At 41.2% G+C, this 20,651-nt stretch overlaps 1 protein-coding gene across 1 annotated transcript in view; it reads left to right on the top strand.

The window, feature by feature from the left end:
* LOC113927396 (putative uncharacterized protein C6orf183) overlaps positions 1-16,372 on the top strand; it is a 31,922-nt gene extending 15,550 nt beyond the window's left edge. The window contains exons 9-12 of the mRNA XM_027603208.1: positions 2,426-2,587; positions 12,143-12,255; positions 12,638-12,773; positions 16,191-16,372. Coding sequence (XP_027459009.1) covers positions 2,426-2,587; positions 12,143-12,255; positions 12,638-12,773; positions 16,191-16,241 — 462 coding nt within the window. The 3' untranslated portion in view covers positions 16,242-16,372. The remainder of the gene's footprint in view (positions 1-2,425; positions 2,588-12,142; positions 12,256-12,637; positions 12,774-16,190) is intronic.
* Positions 16,373-20,651: the final 4,279 nt, after the last annotated feature.

Below are 20,651 nucleotides of genomic sequence, written 5' to 3'. Positions count from 1 at the left end.
CTGTATCAAAGTCAATATCCAGGTTGTGATACTGTATTATGGTTTTGCAAGATGTTAACATTGGGGGAAATGGAGTGAAGAGTACATGGGACTTCTTTATATTATTTTTCCCCTCTTTTCTTAAATGGTGGTAAAATACACATAACATCAAATATACTATCTTAACTATTTTTAAGTGTATAGTTCAGTGACATTAAGTACATCCATATTGTTGGATAATCATCACCACCATCCATCTCCAGAATCTTTATCCAGCAAACTGAAACTGTTTACCCATTAAACAATAACTCCTCATTCTTCCCTCCCCCTAGTCCCTGGCAACCACCATTCTAATTTCTGTCTCTATGAGTTTGACTACTCTAGGTACCACCTATTAGTGAAATCAGACAGTATTTGTCATTTTATGACTGGCTTATTTTACCCACCCAGGTTCACCCGTGTTGTAGGATATATCAGAATTTCCTTCCTTTTTAAGGCTGAATAATATTCCCTTGTGTATATCCACCACTTTTTAAAAAAATCTATTTATTTGTTGATGGACATTTGGGTTTCTTCCACTTCATGGCTGTTGTGAGTAATGCTGCTATGAACATGGATATGTAAATACTTTTTTGAAATCCTGCTTACAAATCTTTTGGATATAAACCCAGAAGTAGAATTGCTAGATCATAAGGTAATTCTGTTTTTAATTTTTTGAGGAATCTCCATACTATTTTCCATAGCAGTTGCAGCATTTGGCAATACTACCAACAGTGAGCAAGGGTTCCAATTTCCCTGCATTCTCACCAGCACTTGATACTTCCTTCCTTCCTTCCTTCCTTCCACCTCCTCCCCCTCCTCCTCCTTCTTCTTGTTATTAGCCATCCTAATGGATGAGGAGATAATCTCATTTTGGTTTTGCTTTGCATTTCTCTGATGATTAGTGATTTTGAGAATCTTTTCATATGGTTATCAGCCATTTGTATATCATATTTGGGAAAATGTCTATAGAAGTCCTTTGATCATTTTTTAATTGGGTTATTTGATTTTTATTGTTGTTGTTGAGCTGTAGGAGTTCTTTATATATTCTGGGTATTAACCCCTTATCAGATATATAATTTGCAAATATATTCCCTCCTTCTATAGACTGCCTTTTCACTCTGTTAATTGTATACTTTGATGTACAGAAGTTTTAAAGTTTTATATAGTCACATTTGTCTATTTTTGCTTTTTTTTTTTGCCTGTGCTTTTGGTGTCATAACCAAGAAATCATTGCCAAATTCAATGTTATGAAGATTTTCCCCTGTTTTTATCTAAGAGTTTTGTAGTTTTAGGTCTTATGTTTAGATCTTTAATCCATTATGAGTTAATTTATTGTATATGGTGGATGATAAAGATTTAACTTCATTATTTTGCACGTGGATATCCTGTTTTCCTAGAATCATTTGTTGAAAAGACTGTCCCTTCTCTGTTGAATCGTATTAATATTCTTGTCTAAGATCATTTGACCATATACTCGAGCATTTATTTCTAGGCTCTCTATTCTATTCTGTTGGTCTATATGCCCAATTTATTCCAGTACCACACCATTTTGATTACTGTAGCTTTGTAATATGGTTTGAAAGCAGAAAGTGTGAGTTCTCCAATTTTGTTCTTCTTTTTCAAAATTACATTGGTTATTTGGTGTCCTTTGAGATTTCATATGAATTTTAGGATGAATTTTTCTACTTCTGTGAAAAAATGCCATTGGGATTTGGTAGGGATTGGACTAAATGATATTTGAAGTTCCTTGTGATATTAAAATGACTGAAATACCATAATACATGTATCGCTGCTGTTGAAATTCAACTCTGGGACTATTATTTGATCCTTTACCTCCAGAAGAGAAGGAACATTTATTCAGTACCTATTACATGCCAGGCATTCTTGCAGCAATCCTGGGAGAGACATCATTAGTGTTCTTATTAGATTGACTTGTCCTGCTCTGTGTGGTGAAGTCAGGATTCCAGCAGAGATACGAGCCAAGGCCCATGCCCTTACAAATCCTGTGCTTTCCTCATACTACATACATACATACATACATACCCAGTTTCCTCTTCCTCCATCTGCTGGCAGCTTCCTAATAGCAAACAGAGTTTGTACCCAAAATGATGGGTGTTTATCTTTTTATTGGTGCCATAGCACTTGTGGGGGTACAATCTGCTATTGTGTTTAGAGGGTTGTCACAGAATTTTAAATGAGCTGCTATGTGTATTTAATACTTACATTGTTGAATGGATGGACATACCAAAGGGAATTGTGATGTTTGAGTCTGATTTTATTTTTTAACTGAATAAAGCCCCACCTGGCGCTTATGTCTTATTTGTGTGTATATGACCAAATTCTTGCTGAGAAGAAGGGAATAACCTTTTACTGAACCATTCCTTTTCCTCTTGTTCTACTTGAGATTTCCAGGCCTGAGCGAGTAATGCAAGTGCCCCAAGACCATGCTGCAAAGACAGTCATGCTGGCTCCATCTCATCCAACTTTTGTGGCTTCCCAGGGTTTGCATCAGTGCAACTATGACCACATCTGGGAGAATATTTATAGCAACATCAACCTCTACCAGGTATAACAGGAAGAAATAACCAACATGCCTTTCTGTTCAACTCACTATCTGTGTGTAGACCTTAGACATTTACTTTGGTAGTTTTTCAGAGACCCTCCCCATAAAAGCTTCGTTACCCAGCCAGGTTTGTTTTTGTTATAAAAAAGATTAAATGCTAATGAAAAATAGGGATATAAAAAGGTATAAGATTGCTGCTGGGACATATACTTAACCACTACATACCAATGCAAAGCTGCACACTCTAGTGCTAAACACCAGTAAGCTGGACAATTGTTAGATATTGTGAGTGTTTAGAGGCAAAGTGGTCCCCCCAGGGTTGGTTCTTTTGGGAAAAGCCTTTTGAAGGAAGAGGAAATTGAACTGGGTTTGAAGGAATTGTGGGGCTCAGGGAAGTGGTGGTGGAGACGGAAGCACATTATGTAGGAGGGAAGCATGAACAACAATGCAGAGGAGACATTGTATGTGGACTGTTCAAGGCCAGTTTGGTGGAGCAAAAGATTCATGTGGAAATATGGGGAAGAGAAGTTTTTTTAAGGGGGAGGAGAGAGAAAGTTATGAATGTCCATAAATTTTAGACAAAGGAATTTGTGCTTTATCCTATAAGGGAAGTGATATATACAAAGTTGTATTTTTTAGGAAGATTGATATGGCAGCAAGGTGTTAGTTGGATTGAAAGAGGGAAAGATTGGAGGCAGGGAAGCCAGCCAGATAGCTGCTACATAAGGTAGGCCTGAAGTTTGGCAATGAAAGGCAATTTCTACACAAACCTATTGGATATTTGTCTTTACAATGGTACTACCACATTTTTGAATAATGCTGCTATTGTTTGTTGCTCTAAGGGAAGAATTTTATTTCCTTTGCTTATTTAAGATGGGAAGACTCAATATGTTTATGGTCTGGGAGGAATGAGCAGTGGAGAAGAAGAGATGGAAGATATGAAAGGGTAAATTTGAGAAACAGATGACTCTGGCCAAAGAGGAGGGGATGGGATGAAGAAACCAGTTGAAGGAGTAATTTTGAGAAAGGGAGAATGGCATCACTTCCCTTGAGGTGAATAAGAATTGTCAGGTACAAAAGGATAAGATGTGCTCACTTGTACATGGCCCTGGCTGTCTCAGAGAGAGACAGAGGAGAGGGAGAAGATGCCTGCATTAGTGAGATGCAAGATGAAAGTGACATGTGAGGAGGTGGGTCACTGTGGGGAATGCCACAGGGCCACCAATGAGAAAAGAATATAAGGATGACCGTGGAGCTAGACGGCCCAGTTGAAGTAAGAGGGCATGACTTTTAGTGAGCCCAATCTGCATAATAATCCTATTATTTTCACCCCTAAAGATAATTGTAGAAATTATACATAAAGTCGAAGGTACGGAGAAGTTTAGTAGAATGCTAGAGAGGAAGCACTGTCATGGTCCATCATCCCAGGCTGGGTATGGGAGAAAGTGAGCCCTAAATGAGTTACAGATTGGCTGGAAGCAAACACATAAGTACATGCACGTACACATACACACACACACACACACACACACACACACACACACACATACCCCAAAACTTCTATAACTTTTCAACCTGTTTAGATAAGGATCTGGAGAATCTAATAAAAAATGAGTTGGCCAAACAGATCAGGAACAGAGACAGCATATCATGACATGGATCTCCCTGGCCTCTGAATTCCCTGACAGGCATGCAACTACCAGTGACACTCCTCAGCTAGCATCCTGCCAGAGTTGAGAAAATGGCCACATTTTCCCTATCCATTGCCATTTCACAATGAGGTATATGTCACAAGGAAGACCTTATACTAATTTTTTTACTTAAATTCAATTAATTAATATATAATATATTATTGGTTTCAGAGGTACAGGTCAGTGATTCATCAGTCTTATATAATACTCAGTGCTCATTACATCACATGTCCTCCTTAATGCCCATCACCCAGTTACCCCATCCCTCCACCCTCTTCCCCCCAGCAACCCTCAGTTTGTTTCCTGTGATTAAGAGTCTCTTATGGTTTGTCTCCCTCTCAAACATTTATCTTCACTAGACTTGGCACCAAATGATTTTGTTGTTTAACAAGTTCATGAATTAATAAAGGAAACCATCTTCAAAGAATAAAGTAAAACTATAAAAGGAAATGTTTTTTCCTCTCTTCCCCTATGATCCTCTGTTTTGTTTCTTAAATTCCGCATATCAGTGAGATCGTATGATAATTATCTTACTCTGACTGACTTATTTCACTTAGCATAATACCCTCTAGTTCCAACCATGTCATTGCAAATGGCAAGATTTCATTTTTTAATGGCTGTGTACTATTCCATCGTATACATATATCACATCTTCTTTATCCATTCAGCTGTTGATAGACATCTGGGTTCTTTCCATAGTTTGGCTATTGTGGACATTGCTGTTATAAACATTGGGGTGCAGGTGCTTCTTCGGATCACTACATTTGTATCTTTGGGGTAAATACCCAGTAGTGTGATTGCTTGGTCAGAGGGTAGTTCTATCTTCAACATTTTGAGGAACCTCCACACTGTTTTCCAGAGTGGCTGCACCAGCTTGCGTTCCCGCCAACAGTGTAAGAGGGTTCTCCTTTCTCCACAACCTCGCCAACATCTGTCGTTTCCTGACTCGTTAATTTTAGCCATTCTGACTGGTGTGAGGTGGTATCTTATTGTGGTTTTGATTTGTATTTCACAAGGGGACATTTAAAAACATCCAGTTCTTTTGCTTCTTGAACCAACCTTCAGGGGAAAGAGGTAAGGAGTAGGAAAGAAGGGAGGTCAAAGACAGAGTCCGCCCTTATCCCTAAATAAGACCTCTGCTCCTAAGATCCTGGACAGTCTGGCTCTTGATCCTGATATAACCCTCCTTTACCTGAGATTCTGGTTTTAACATTTGAGGGCCACCACAAGTCTGTTTTCCTCCTTGACTGAGAGAATAAGGGCAATTAAATTCCTCGGGGGGGGGGCAGATGAGGGTGAAAAGAGGTGAATACGAGTAAAGGAGAGGTAGGAGGCAACGGAAGAAGGTGTCAGAGGTGAAGTGCTTCATGTTTGAGGTCATGGAGAAGGGATGGTCTAGGGTCTGGCTGGACCAGCAGGCCAGAATTGTAGCAGTGCCCATGGGGACTCAGGGGACAAAGGAGGCTACCAGGGAAAAGCAGAAAGTGCAGGGCAAGAGCAGGAGATTATGGCTCAGTTTTCTGTTGAAAGGCAGAAAACACTAAGAGCCACAATGTGAAGAAGGAGCCCAGCTACACGGTGGAGAGAACGAACATTTCCTGCCATTCTCTGTTACTGCTTCCCTCCATTTGCACGTGAGGTGGAAAGTCAGGGTATGATGAAATGCAGTCTCTGCTTTCACCAGAGTCTGTTTTGAATGCAGGTGCCCAGTGTTAAATTGGAGGGGGGAAAAAAGAAAAGAAAAGAAAGAAAACCACTTCCTCTGGCTATTTACTGACTTGTAAATGTTGTTCTTGGAAATGGCCAAAAGGAGAAAAATGTGAGCACCTATTTTCAAGTTGATTTATGGTAAATAGACCCTAAGGAGACTGAGAATACCTATGGATTTCAGAGGTGGAGCCTGAGGGGAGACATATAGCACACACCACCTACCCTACATATTAGTGTCATGCAAGTTTCCTGTTCATTCGTTCATTCATTCAGTGATTATTACATGGATGCTGCCTTTGTACCAGGAACTGTGCTGCTCAGGGAACAAAACATGCAATAAACAGGTGGACAAAAGAGTTAATCTACATCTCTAACTTGTGGGTGCCATGAGGAAAACCACAGGAAGAGGGGGCAGTGGGGTCAAGAGAAGCACCCTCTGATAGATGGACCAAGCTCTTTCAGAGTTGGGGACATCTGAGCTGACATTTGATGTATGAGAAGGAGTCAGCCATGCTAGAGAAGAGCTTTCCAAGTGGGGAACAGAAAATAGCACGGCATTTGAGAAAGGAAATCGTGAGGCAACCATCGATGGTTTTCTACTTTCCCTCACATTTTCCTGTGGGTGTTACTTTGTGACCTCCTTACGTATTTCTGCTCTGGTCAAAGAGGCACTTTATACAGTATCTGAATGCCATTCTGAAAGTTGAATACCAGTCAGAGGAGATTAGGATGAAGTTAAAGGTGGCAGATGGGAGGAGTCACAGGATGTGGGTATGAATTTTAAAGCTCTGTGACTATTTTGCAAGCATGTAGCAGTCAAGTATGAATTTCAGCATCTATATGCTGGTCAGCATTCTGATTCTGAAGTTGGCAAGGGACAATCCATACCCCATGAAAAATAACTTTCTTAAGGGCCTTCTGCATGAAGGAAAGCAAACCTCATAGGATTGCCTGTTTTGACAGCTTGGAAGGAATATAGCACAACTTCGGGACAGTTTCTGATCAGTTTTCAGTGAATACTATTCACCAGTAGCCTTTCTTTAGGGAGTTTGTTTTTTTTGAACATAAATGTTTTATTTCAGAATAGTTTTAGATTTACAGAAAAGTTACAAAGATAGTACAAAGAATTCCCAGGAATCCCCTGTCAGGTTTCTCCTCTTATTAACATCTTATATTACTTTGTCACAACCAAGGAACCAGCATCGGTACATTACTGGTATCTAAACTGGACTATATTTGGAATTCACTGGTTTTTCTATTAATGTCTTCTTTGTGCTCCAGGATACCACAGTACCTTTGATTGTCATGTTTCCCAGGCGCCTCAGGTCTGTGCCAGCTTCTCAGGCTTTACTTGACGGTCTTTGGGAGTACTGGCCAGGCAACCTGTAGAACATTCCCTAACTTGAATTTGTCTGATGTTTTTCTCATGGTTATACTGGGGTTATAGGTTTAGAGGAAGGACACACCAGAGGCGAAGTGCCCTTCTTATTACGTCATATCTGGGCCAGGTGCTATCAACCTGATGTATTACTGGGAATGTTAAGCTTAATATGTGGTTAAGCTAGTGGTGTTTGCTAGGTTTTTGCACTGTGAAGTTACCATTTTCTCCTTAAGAAGTTGTTAGAAATCAATTTTTAAATGACAGAAATAATACATAAACATCTTCTCCTTGTGAAAAATTGAAACATCACTGAAAAGTTAACGCTTTAACTAATGGGAATTCTAATACTGGTCCCCATTTCACTTCCTCAGAGGTAAACACTGTTACTGCTTCAGCCTTTTCAATACATTTACGTTCAAACATATGTCCTCATAAATATATATATATGTATATATGGTATAAAATTTTGTGTTTTAGTTTTCTATATAAATTATCTGTCATACTCTATGGATATCTTTGTTAACTTGCTTTTTTCACCCAACAATATGTCTTAGAGATCTGTCTCTATTGTTCTTTTTAATGCCTGCATTATATTTTATTATATACTACAGATCACACAGACACCTCCCTGTGGATACTTGTTGCCATTTTTTTTACCCCATTAGAAAGCATTCCTAGACAATGGACTCTGAAAAACAAACTGAGGGTTCTAGAGGGGAGGAGGGTGGGGGGATGGGTTAGCCTGGTGATGGGTATGGGTATCAAAGAGGGCACATTCTGCGTGGAGCACTGGGTGTTATGCACAAACAATGAATCATGGAACACTACATCAAAAACTAATGATGTAATGTATGGTGATTAACATAACAATAAAAAATAGTAAAAAAAAAAGAAAAGAAAGCATTCCTACTGAACTTTCTTGTACATGCCTCCTTGTGCACACGTGTGTTTCTTTAGAGTAGATATTTAGAAATAGATTTTCTGGGTCACTGACATGCACATTCAAAATTTTCCATAGATCCTGCTGAAGTAGTATACCATTTTTTCCCCTAACCAGAAACTTACGAGAGAACCTGCTTCCCCACATTTTAACTTTGAATATGTTTGTCTGAACATCGATAATGTTTGTAATGTTTCTATCACAGTTTGAATTGGCCCTTTATTTACCATTGGCATGTAAGGCTGGCAATCTTTTCTTTATACATAATTCTTTTTCCAGATTCACTTAAAGATCTGGATTTAGGGGATAAAGAAAAAATATCAGATTTTTCTTATCATTGTTAATTGAAGATAATTTATAACTAGAAAGAGAGAATTCTGGTCCAAAAAGACTGCATTTTTTTTTCTTTCGGATATCCTTTTGGAAAAACTTAAAAATAATTTAACTATAGTCCTAATCAGAAGGAATAGACCAGCCAGCCCTGTGTGGATCCTCCCAAACCTCCCAAACTTGTATTATATCAAGTTACTCGTATCCAATGCCATTCCCCAAGAAAACATCTGTTTATTAAAATAGCTGTTTATGTACAGACATTAAGTGCTACTATTGACCATCATATTTCTGAAGATGCGGTTTAAATTGGTCACTGTTCTTTAACTTTATGGAGTGTTGCAGTGGCAGAAAACACTATATCCTTTGCCTCTTCTTTTGCTTCTTCTCACTGGCCACACGGAGGAGAGGAGAAGGGGACAGCCGTTTTTTTTCCCCGATCAGCATTAACTACTCCCCTCCATTTCCAGAAACAGAATGAGGACATGGTGTGCCCTCACAAAAGTGCTGTTGTATACAGTAGTTCCAACGTGCAAGAAGTTCAGGGGAACAGAAAACACGTCTTTTCTGGTTTCCCTCATCAAATTTAATAGAGCATTTAAAACACAAACATTTTCTGTTGACAATAATGACATGCATTTATCATATAAAATTTGGGAAATGTAGAAAAGCTCAAGGAAGAAAATAAAAATCAGCCGTAATTTTACCACCCAAATATAACAATAATATTGTTAACATATGGTTTCTATCCTTCTAGACTTTTTACTCTGTGGATATACACAAATATACTGTGGGGACATTTAGGAGGTGGGAAATGCATCATAGACTTAGTTTCCCTCTGATTCCTGCCCTCCCCCCAACTCCACCTCCCACTCCACTGCCCCTGCCAGTTTCCCAGAAGAAAATGAGATTTGCAATCAGTGGAGATCTCGAAACTGTCACAATACTGACCAAGACCATGCTGGCAAAGACCCAGCTACCAGGTAGAGTAAATGTCAAAGGATTTACCTACCCAGGAAGAAGGAACAAACGCAGGTGGTGTTGACATTCTGGCTTCTGGTAGGCCCCACCGCTTACCTGCACCATGTCCAGTCCTCTTAGGGGAAGACCCTCGTGCACTTCGGGTGTTTCCTAAGCAGCTGACGTTTGTGGGCTGTAGCTGGTTCTCTTTTTCCAGAGGGTGCTGGGCTCTCTCCCTCTACTCACCCAACCTGGTTGTGCCCCCCTCCTTTCTTCCTGGCTGCCTAAGGGTCCAGCGCTACTTCTGTGGCTTGCTCAGTCATACCTATTCATAGTGTCTTTCACCGTAACTTGATGTCACTTTCTGTTCCTCCCTATGTAATTCTGGGTAATTTTAGAAGCAACTGGAAAAGTCACGATCCCATCAGAGAAAGGCGGTGGTTCTGAGCCTGCCCTCTGGAGCCACACCAGGCAAGGCTGAACTGCAATGTAAGGGCACCAGAGACCTGGGAGGCAGAAGTCTTCAGGAGAGCCCCTCTCACCCAAAATTCTGGGCCATATAGAAACTGCCAACATTCAACTTCCCTCATAGAGTATATGCTTTCCTACAGATTTTCTATAAGTGAGATTCTCTTAATTTGGGGATGATGATCTTACGTTTCTGTATGAAAGAACAGGAGTGCCTCATGTTACCTCCTAGGGTCTTTCCCAGTCCTAGGGTTGTGTGATGTTTACAGGGAAATACACTGATGTTCCCACTTACCCAGAACAGACAGGAACTAACTCTACCCGCAGGCAGAATGGGAAGCCATTTCACGATACTCGATTAGACAACTTTCTCTCTCACCCACTCTTTCTAATATCCCTGCCCCAAATTTTCCTTTCTACTGCTTGTCATAAAGACCAATAGTGTATCTTTGGAGTCTTTGGTAGTGTTAAAATTATATTTGGCTGTTGGTCATAATTAAACACAACGTAGAAGAGGATTAAAGGAGATGGGAATTTCTTTCTCTCTTCTTCATATTAAGATCCAGGGAGAGGGAGTACAGCGCTAGCGTGATAACTCTGTTCTATGGAGTCCTCAGGGACCCATTCTCCTTCTATGCTGGAGTTCCAACGGATGCAGCCTCCATACCTGAGATCAACACCTGGTCTGAGATGGTGCTCCAGCGGTTACATTCTTGTCCTAAGCAGCAGGATGGACAATGGGGGTGAGAAGCTGCCACTTCAGGGAAAAATTCCCAGAAGCTGCCACATGGCATTTTCACTTTCATTCCACTGACCAGATATGTAGTCACATATCTACACCTAGCTGCAAAAGAGACTTGGAAATGTCATCTCCATCTGGGTGGCCATGTGCCATGATAAATATTTAATTACTATAGGAAGAGAGGAAAATGGATCTTGGGGAACAACCAGCAGTTTTTGCCAGAAGGACTTATGGGAATTCCAAGAACTATTAGAATATAAGTAACCCAAAGAGGGGGGTTCCAAGCTAACTCATTGCCACTCGGTGTTTTTGTGGGTATCGGCACCACTATGAAAGAGCATTTCTTATGAGAATGGGGTGTATGCCCAGGGACAGGCAAAGAGGACAGCTAAGAAGGGGGCTGCCAGAGGACCAAGGGCAGGCTCATTCATCAATATCACCTTCTTCAAGTTTTCCTAGGACTCTGTGTATGTGACCTCATCCTGCTCGACAACAGGAAAAATGCCTGTAGAAATAAACATAAACCACAAATTCTGTGATAGAGCCTGCAGGGCTGACTGACTCCTGCGGTCCATGGGCAGGCGGGGAACTAGCATGTTTTGGGCACCCATGAGGTGCCAATCACTACGTGCTAATTCTCACAGCAATTTATTTTCTATTATTATGCCATTTTATAAGTATGAAAACAGGATCAAGACTTTAAATAATTAGATCATATAGCTAAAAAGTAGAAAGAGGCATTTAATACACTGATCTCTCTCAGCCTGGAACCAGGCTAGGTTAGAGACAGTCAAGGTTTCAAACATCTACAAATGTGTGTATCAACTTTTCATAAGTGAATCAGGTAAAAGGTGTGTGTGTTTTGGGGGGGTTGGCATTTAAAAGCTGTGAATCAGGCTGTCTGGGTGCCTCAATCAGTTAAGCATCTGCCTTCAGCTCGGGTCATGATCTCCAGGTCCTGGGATCGAGCCCCGCATCAGGCTTCCTGATGTCTGCTTCTCTCTCTCTCTCTCTCTCTCTCCCTCTGCCCCTCCCTACCACTCATTCTCTCTCTCTGTCTCTCTCAAATAAACAAAATCTTAAAAAAAATAAAAAATAAAAGCTATGAATAGTTGTGTAAAACAAAGACTAAATAATAATAAAAACAGTAGCCTCTAATTTATTTTAGAAATCCAGATTTTCCTATGACACGTTGCAATGGATCCAGATGCTCTTCTGTTTGTTCATCTAAAGATCCTTTGGATTATGGGATTTAATTTTGTGGTGACCCACCTGTGACTTTGTTAATGATATTGCAAATGTTTATGTAATTCAACTAATGCTACTTTTTTGATAGAATGAAAATATGAGGGAAGATGACCTTTCAATGGAACAAAATGAAAATGACCTAGCACAAATTAGTCGCTGCCAACATGCTGACGAGCCTGTCAAGCAGAAAAAAGAGAAAGGGTAAAATTAAATCATGTTATTGCATACTCAAGGAAATGAATTAAACCCGGTGGGGAAAATTGAGTGACTGATTAATAGGTGGGTTACATGTTAACTCAAAAATATTTGAAGCTGAAATAAAAGCAAGACTGTTAAAGCAGGTCAGACAACTAAATTAATGTTTCACCCTAGGACTGTTTTTTTCACAAGAGCAATTGCTAAGAGAAATTTCTTTTTATATTTATACATATGGAGTAATTATTTTTCATCTAATGCATTTTTAAAAAGTAACTACTGTGAAACTCCCTTAAGTTAAATAAAATGACTTCAGTTTGGTGTATATGAATTTTCCGAACCACTTTGAGGTGAAAAGCATTCATTCTATTTTTCCTGTCTGCTAAAGGTACAGCTATGCAATGGCCCTACAACTGCTGCGTTTGGATGGTGGGAGTGGGCCCAGTAATAGGGGTCCTGTCCTGATGAGAGGGACCTACTTGTCCTTTCCGTATCTGCGCCACCTGCGAATCAGGGAGCTGCAGGTATGTGGATGGCATGGCATGCTGGCTTCAGGCATCTGGAACGTTTCGTTGTCTAGCAAGGTGGCTTTCCTGCTATTCCAGTAGCAACACATTTTTACACTTTGTTCTTTGTTCTGATTTTTCCACAAAATCAGGCCTTTCTGGGGGTGGTGTTTCTCTCTCAGCAGTGGAGTTGACTTGCCAACTTCCAGGGCCCCATTCGGTTTTACTCTGTTGTGTGGGGCGAGCAAAGGGCAGGGTCCTGACCTGGTTTCAGCGCACCTGTCTAGGAATTCTGAACTACTTCAGATCCGTTGAGCGAACACTGACAATCAACACTTCAGGCCTTACCTTGGTTGCAGGGAGTCTGGTCCCACCATAGAAGATAGCTCCTGGGTCAACAGGGCCAAAGGAGGCTTGGGCACCTTGCAAGGCGTAGGAGCTCACCACTATGTCCATGGAATAGCCGCCGAGCACAAGGTGAGGTTAAGGTTCTGCTGAGAGTTTTTTCTGCATTGGTTATCCTGTCTCCCAAGACACCTTCTTAGCACCTGGAATCAGTTAACATGCTAGAGTAACAGGTGGGGGTTTCTTAGGGATATGGTTTTTTAGAAAAGTTCAGTGTCCACTTGAGAGTAGGACACAGGCAGAGAGGACTCTAACAGCAACCCTGGAGGCCGCAATAGGAAAGAAGGCATTTCAGCTAGGCCCCACCCAACAGCAAGGCACTAGGAAGTGCCAAACCTTCTGACATTTAATATCTGTCTCTTTCCACTAAAGAGTTCCATGATGGCGGGGGTTTGTGCCAATTTTGTTTACTGCTGTATCCTTAGTGCCTACAACAGTGCTAGTAAATTCACTGATCAGAACATTTGTGGAATGAATGAGTGAATGAAGAGATGAATGAATGACAGGTTCATAGCCTGTGGGAGTAGATGAGCCAACAGTCTAGTATGGCCATGAGCTGAGTGCTATAATGGAGTTAGACAAGTCATGGGGAGAAGCACTCAGCTCTGCATGGAGATATAAGGAAGGCTTCCAGAGAGGTGTTATTAGAATGGACTCTTGGATAGGATAGGTACTTACCAAGAAAAGAGGAGGCGAGGGATGGAAGGGCCCATATGTATGAGGCCCAGAGGCATGAATAGCTCTGCCCATTCAGAAGAGGGCCAGACCCAGGTCCATCAGGATGGAAGTATGGAGACAGTGGAAGGAAATGAGGTCCAAGAGGTTGGCAGGGGCCAGATTGTGCTCAGCCTTGAAAACTACACCTAGAAACTCCTAGATTTGTCCTAGTGAAAGCTAATAAGAGCTTGGACTAGGATGGTGGGTGGTGGAGATGCAGAGAAGTGATGGATTTGAGGGGTAGGAAGTCAAATCAACAGGAGTTAGTGATAGACTGGACAGTAGGTGTCAGGAATGATTCATGCAGAGGAAGTGGCTTGGTGGTGGTGGTATTTACTAAAATGGGGAAGTTGGAGATGGCCTAGGTTTGTGGGAGAAGACCACATGATTTGATCATGTTAAATTTGAGGGGTCTTTGAGATGCCCAGGAACAGATGGCAAATAGGTCATTGGATGTGTGGGTCTAGAGCTCTAGGAGGTCTGGATTACAGATATCAGTTAGGGAGTAAATGATCCCTAATCTCAGCTGTGAAAGTGTACTACCTCCTAAGGAAGAAGTATAAGAGGAAAAGATGTGGTCCTAAGACTGGGGCTTAAGTGTGACTACTATTTAATGACCTGACAGAGAAAAATACACCTCAGGGATGGCTGGAAAGCTGGTGAGAGCCAGGAGAATGTGGAGTCCCAGCAGGCCGGGGAAGTGAGTGAATCAAGAAGCAGAGAGTGCAAAACTGTGTCACATGCTCCTGAGACATTACATAAGATGACTAAGGAAAGTCTGCTGGATGTGGAGAAAAGATCACTGTTTTTCTTAGTGAAAGTGGTTTGCTTTGATGGAGATAGGAGCTGGATGGGAATGAGTGAGCAGTAGGAGGTGAGGAAATGGGGACAGTAAATGCAGATCCCATCTTGGGAGGTTGGATCATAAGGAGGAGGAGAGACCAAAGATGGGACCTGGGGAGGGGCAAGAGGGATGTGAGCATGTTTCAGTGTCAGTTGAGAAATAGCTGGTTGAGAGGAATTGGGTATCCAAGAAAGAGAAGGGATGCTTCAGAGGGGATGGAATGGCCACAGAGAAGGGGAGCAGAGTTGTTCCCTATAGTACAGGAGGAAGCAAGAGGAGAGAGGCATGGGTGCAGTGGCTTTATGTGGACGGGGGTGGACAAGTGGCAGGGGGTGCTTCTGCTGAGACAGAGTGAAGGCTAGGCGTGGGATGGGGTGAATTCAGAGTCTTGGCAAGGGTGAAGTTTGGAATTATGAGAATTATTATTAGAATAATGGTTCTCAGGATGCAACAATTCCTCAGTCATTTAAGAAAAAGTGTGATTGGAATACCCAGATTACTTACGTTAGTTTTCTAGAGCTGTCATATCAAAACACCACAAAGTGAGAGCCTCATAACAATGGCAGAGAACATTATTTTGTCATAGTTCTAGATGTCACAAGCCCAAAATCAAGGTGTCAGCAGGGCCATGCTCCCTCTGAAGTCTCCAGGAGAAGTTCCTTCCTTGTCTCTCCTAGCATCTGGCCCTTGCTAATAATCCTGGGTGTTACATGGCATTCCTTGGCTTGTAGATGCATCACTCCCATCTCCGTCTCCGTCCTCACATGGCCTTCTCCCCCATGTATCTACCTCCACATTTTCCTCTTTCTATAAGAATATCAGTCATTGGATTAGGGCCTCCCTAATAAAGTATGACCTCATCTTAACCTATATATATCTGCAAAGACTTCATTTCCATATCTGGTCATAGTCACAGGTTTCAGGTGGACATGAATTTTGGGGCGATGCTATTCAATTCAGTATATTACTAAGACATGAGACTGTATTAATGCATTTTTAAAGTATTTGTATAATTAAAATAAAAAATCTTTAACAGTTAATGTTTATAGATCTCAAGTGCTTCATCAGCACAGTGTCACGTACTCCCTGTAACAACCTTTGTGGTATCTCCCCTGTCCCCATGTTATGGATGAGGAAACAGAGGCTGAGAGTAGCTGAGTGACTGGCCTGAGACACAGGCACTCTGACTTCAGAGACCACCTATAACATTCAGCTCTATTGCCTGCCTTTTTCCAGGTAACCCTGAATTCATCAGAAAAAACTTAATCAGCTATCTCCCTACCCTTCCCTGCCAACACTCTGCTAATATCTCCTTCCTTACATGCAGCGCTTTATACATTTGGTAGGTACAGCTCCATGCTGACAGCCCACTGCATGAGAGCAGAAGCCTGCTATGTGGTCCATTCGGGCTAGCAAAATATATCTCTCCCTTTTCTGGTAACTTCTGGGTTTGGCTTTCTTTTCCCTAGGTCCGCAGTGTCCAATTCATGGAGTTCTCGGAAGTGGAGAAACCAGGATGACTACTACAGCATGGGTGCTGCTTCCATCTACACGCAGGACCAGCATGGAGTACATATCATATATGATGAAGCCTTGAGTGATCTGAAGGAGCTAGAGGCAGAACTGCTGCTTGTGGCCAGCCATTACATTGAGAAAGAAAAAGGTCAGAAGTCAGATTTTTTAAAACTCAGCGAGCCAAACAAACAATAAACACTAAGGGCTCCATTTAACACCTTCCACCTCAAAATAAGAATGCATATCCAAGAGTATGTGAAAATTCAGTAAGCACATACACCTCCCCAATATACACCTTCTTTAGAAAAGATACGGTTCTGTTTCCAGCTCAAGGCCCTCAAATCCCTCTTCTTGTTGGAGACTGTAACTATTCTTTCAAAGCTTGATTATAATTCTTACTGTTGCTTAGACTCTACTCGTTCCTCAGTGGCATTTCTGCACTACTCGCTGGGTGCAAGCGGTGTCATTCTGGGCCCTGAGGGAAGCAAAGTAAGCAAGTGAAGGTAATGATTTTTTTCCCCTAAGTGACAAAAAAAAAGTGATTGACCTTGGGCAAACAGCAATTAGAAGCAGACACATCCCTGGAGTCCTGACAAAAAACCACCAGGATGCAAGAAGTTCTGGGTAGAAAAATGCCAGATAAGCACCAAAGGGAGAAATCATTACTCAGGGTAATCAAATAACCTATAATATGTATTCTCTACTTCCTTTTGGCACCACTCAAATGTATCCAATTTTAGAAATAGGTGAGGAAAGAGTAATCCTTTTGGAATAATGTGACAACACCAGCATTATATTTGGAAAGAGCTTAAAGTTTCTAGAGATATTACAACACCTAAAAGGAAATTTAGCAAGGGTTTGTGCTATTTTGTAATTATGTAGATGGTAATGAAGAGTCATTCATTTTCATATTGATATAAAATGCTGCTCAAAGAGTGTTTGACAATTAACCTTTCTGAGCCAGGCAGAATTAACTTAACATTGGCTTGAACTTCTTTTTGCCACAGGCCACTGGGTGTCTGAATCATGGGATGCGGTGATGGCATCCAACATTCTACAGCATTTAATTTCAACTTTTGGTTTTTATCTTTACTCGTTATTCTACATACTAATGCATCGTTTCTATTGATATTCATTTGTAATCCCACGCAACCATTTCAAGCTGCTAAGAATTTAATTTGATTGAAACAGTCAGTAGTCATTAGCCACATGGCTTCCTTCAACTGAGCTAGGAAGTATGTAGTCATCCATTGTGAAATGATTTCCCAACGGCTGCTAGCGAAATTCCTGATCAAAGTCTTTCTCTTGTTCAGTACCATCATATATGTGATAATTCCTGAACTCAAAGTTCAGCCCCTGAAAATTTCCTACTTTTTTGATATTTTGTTCTGAAAATTAAAAGCAATAATCATGCTGATACTGAAAGTTAACATTAATGTAGTGGGAAAATATTTTAGCAGGATAATAACAATGATTACCTTTGTTGATTTAAGTTAATAATTAACATAATTAAGGAATCTCTTAGAAACTTCTCTAAAGAGATTTTACTTGGCTAGCATCACTTGAAATAGCAGGTTAAACTGGGTTTGTTGGTAAACCACCGAGGACCTGTTTTTAGAGAAGGAGAAATGTATGTTTTGCCTTTAAATTATAGGTCTGAGGACATTTTAGTGAAGATTTCGTATTAACTGAGTTTTGGTTACATTTCTAAAATTGGTCTTTAAAACTAAAATTAAAGAGTAAAAACAAAAACCACTAGTGACTTCGAAGTCAACAAGTACGTCCCAGTCTTTGCCAATGGCTCTCCAGCTGATTCTTAGGAATCCCTGTGACTGAATCAGTGTTTTCATTCTTGAGATGGAGCTGACAGTTGAAGGGCCGCTTTTCTAATAAGAATAGCTTCGTGGAAAGGCCTGTCTCTGCTCATTCTCATCCCCTTCTCTCCCAGGTCACAAAGAGGGCAACGAGTCAAATACTGGCCAGGACTGGGGATGGGTCCATGCAAGTGTGGACAGATTTGCTGTGCTGTATGACATGTGGACTTGGGAAGCAGCCCTTCTAGAAAACAAGTGCCAGGTATTTTTCCCTAGAAAACAAAACATCTGCTAAACATTCTTACAAAACCCAGTATCGAAAAAACAAAAATGAAAAAACTCAGTGGGTCTTTTAGGGGTCTATTAGGCTCCTAATAAAGTAAATAATTATTTTATTTAAATTGTCTCAGCTAGTTGTAAGGATGTGAATAATACATTTTATTTTCTTTACTGTGGTTCCTTTTAATAAAAAATAAAATGGGAAGGATACCTCTTTATCTTACAGGCATAATTTGTTAGAGGGCTGTATAATTTCGGTTTTTATGTATGTGTTTAGTGAGAGTGGGTGATGGTTCCATTCACATTCATTGTCCTGTCAGGGACAAACCTCACTCTGTGGAACACAAACTGACCTTATTAGAGTCTTTAGAAATACATCACACGTGGGGCAAGCAGTTGGGCAAGGTGTGTGCTCAGTGCAGCAAGTTCTGAGGGTAAGTTTAAAGCAATGAAACAGAAGTTTGCTAAATTCACCATCATATCATCAATGGCTTATATCCTAGTAATAAATGAAACGCTGCTCTTCACTTGTGTCCTCGGCATGGATTATGAGCCCCTCTGATGATCACCAAATGTTAGTAGTTTATTCATCAAACATTAAGTATTTACTCTGCACCAGGTACTATTCCAGACATTAGGAACCTATGGATAAATAGAAGATAATCTGTCTTCAAGGAATTTCTAGTCTATAGACGTTGATCCAATCTCTTAGGTGAAAATTACAACCCAGTAACTAACAGCTTACAGCTGAGGCACATGCCAGATCCCTGGAGACCGCAGTGGAGGGAGGGATTTGCCCTGTGGGGGGCCATCGGAGTAAAGGCAATGTTGGCAAATCTCCTCAGAGGAGTAGATATTTAATCCTGTTCCTAAGAGATGAGGAAGATGTTGTCGGTCAGAGAAGGAAAAAGTTCTTAAGTGGAGGAAACTGCATGAGCGATGTCAGGGAGGTATAAAATGGGGATGGTGAGTTTGGGGAAGAAGAAGGCTAGTATGACTAGGCGCTAAAGGCGTGAGGAGAAACGAGCTGACTATGTATTTGAGTGCAGCTGTGAAAGACCTTGCTACATGCTACATTTACAGTATATTTTATAAGCAAAGAAGAGCCACTGGTGAGTTTCAGGAAGGGAGAAATACCATCATGGCTCTGTTTTCAACAGCTGCTCGGGTATTAGTGTGGAGAATGGATTGGATAGGGCTCCTGCAGAGAACAAGTGCCCTTATTGCAACAGTGACCTGCAGAGGTAGGAGGGGACCTACACCAAGGACGGAAGAGTGAGAATAGGAGGGAGGGGCAGACTCGAGAAGTCTTTGCAGAGTGGACATGGCAGGATTTGAAGACTGAATGGTGGGGTGAGAGAGTAAGGAATTAAAAATGACTTTCTCAGGGTCAGGGAGGAGGCTACTAACTGAAATGGAATGCAGGAGGAGGGGCACTTTAGAGGGGAAGATAGTGCTGAGTCTGTGGCAACAGGCATGTGAGGAGAGCTTGCTAAAACAGGTGTGAATGTTTTGTGGGAGCTGGAGGTTTGAAGGTCAGGAGCAGGTATGAGCTGAGGTATGAGAGTGAACATTGAACAACAGTAATGAATCAAATGACTAGGAAAAGCCAGAGATGTCTGAGATGCAGCCCTGGGTAACACTTAAATTGTAGGGGAAGGTCATAGAACAAGAATCCACGAGAGGAGTAAGAGGAAGCCAAAGAAACTGGAGAAAAAAGGAAAGAATAGTGTGATGAAAGCCACTAGGGGGGAAAAAAACATTTTAATTAGGAGAGGATAGTTACTAGTGTGGAGTGCAGTGAAACATCAAGAAAGATGACGCCTAAACACCAGGCAGTGGGGTCAGTCACCAGGGTCATTGCCAGCTTTGTAGGACTCTCAGAAGAGGTATGGGGGTGGAAGCCAGCTTACAGTGCACTATGATGTGGTCAGAAGATGGGGAAGTGGAAATGTTTTCTTTGAACTGTTTTTCTAGTAGATTAGATGGTTTACCATTTCATCGACTTTCTGGTCTATCACTCATAGAGATGTAGGTCACCCAATTTTTGAAAACACCTGGCTGGGCTTAAAGGGTGGGAGCCTTGGGCTTTGAATACGGTTCCTCTTTTCAAGGGGAACTGGCCTTTACAGAGTTTGCATCTGCAACCTTGATCTGCCAATTAGAAACTTACTTTGATCAACTAAATGAGAGATCTAGACTCTGAGTGTAATAGTTGAAAAGGCTACATTAAAGGTAAATAAGACAGAATCCCTAAACTCAACAAGTTTATTGGTCCAGACATGAGTTTTAAACCGCCCCCCTTTTCTGGACTCTCTCTCC

Source organism: Zalophus californianus, chromosome 7 (assembly GCF_009762305.2).
Source record: "Zalophus californianus isolate mZalCal1 chromosome 7, mZalCal1.pri.v2, whole genome shotgun sequence".
NCBI classification, from domain to species: Eukaryota; Metazoa; Chordata; class Mammalia; order Carnivora; family Otariidae; genus Zalophus; species Zalophus californianus.
This window is presented reverse-complemented; position numbering and strand designations above follow the sequence as displayed.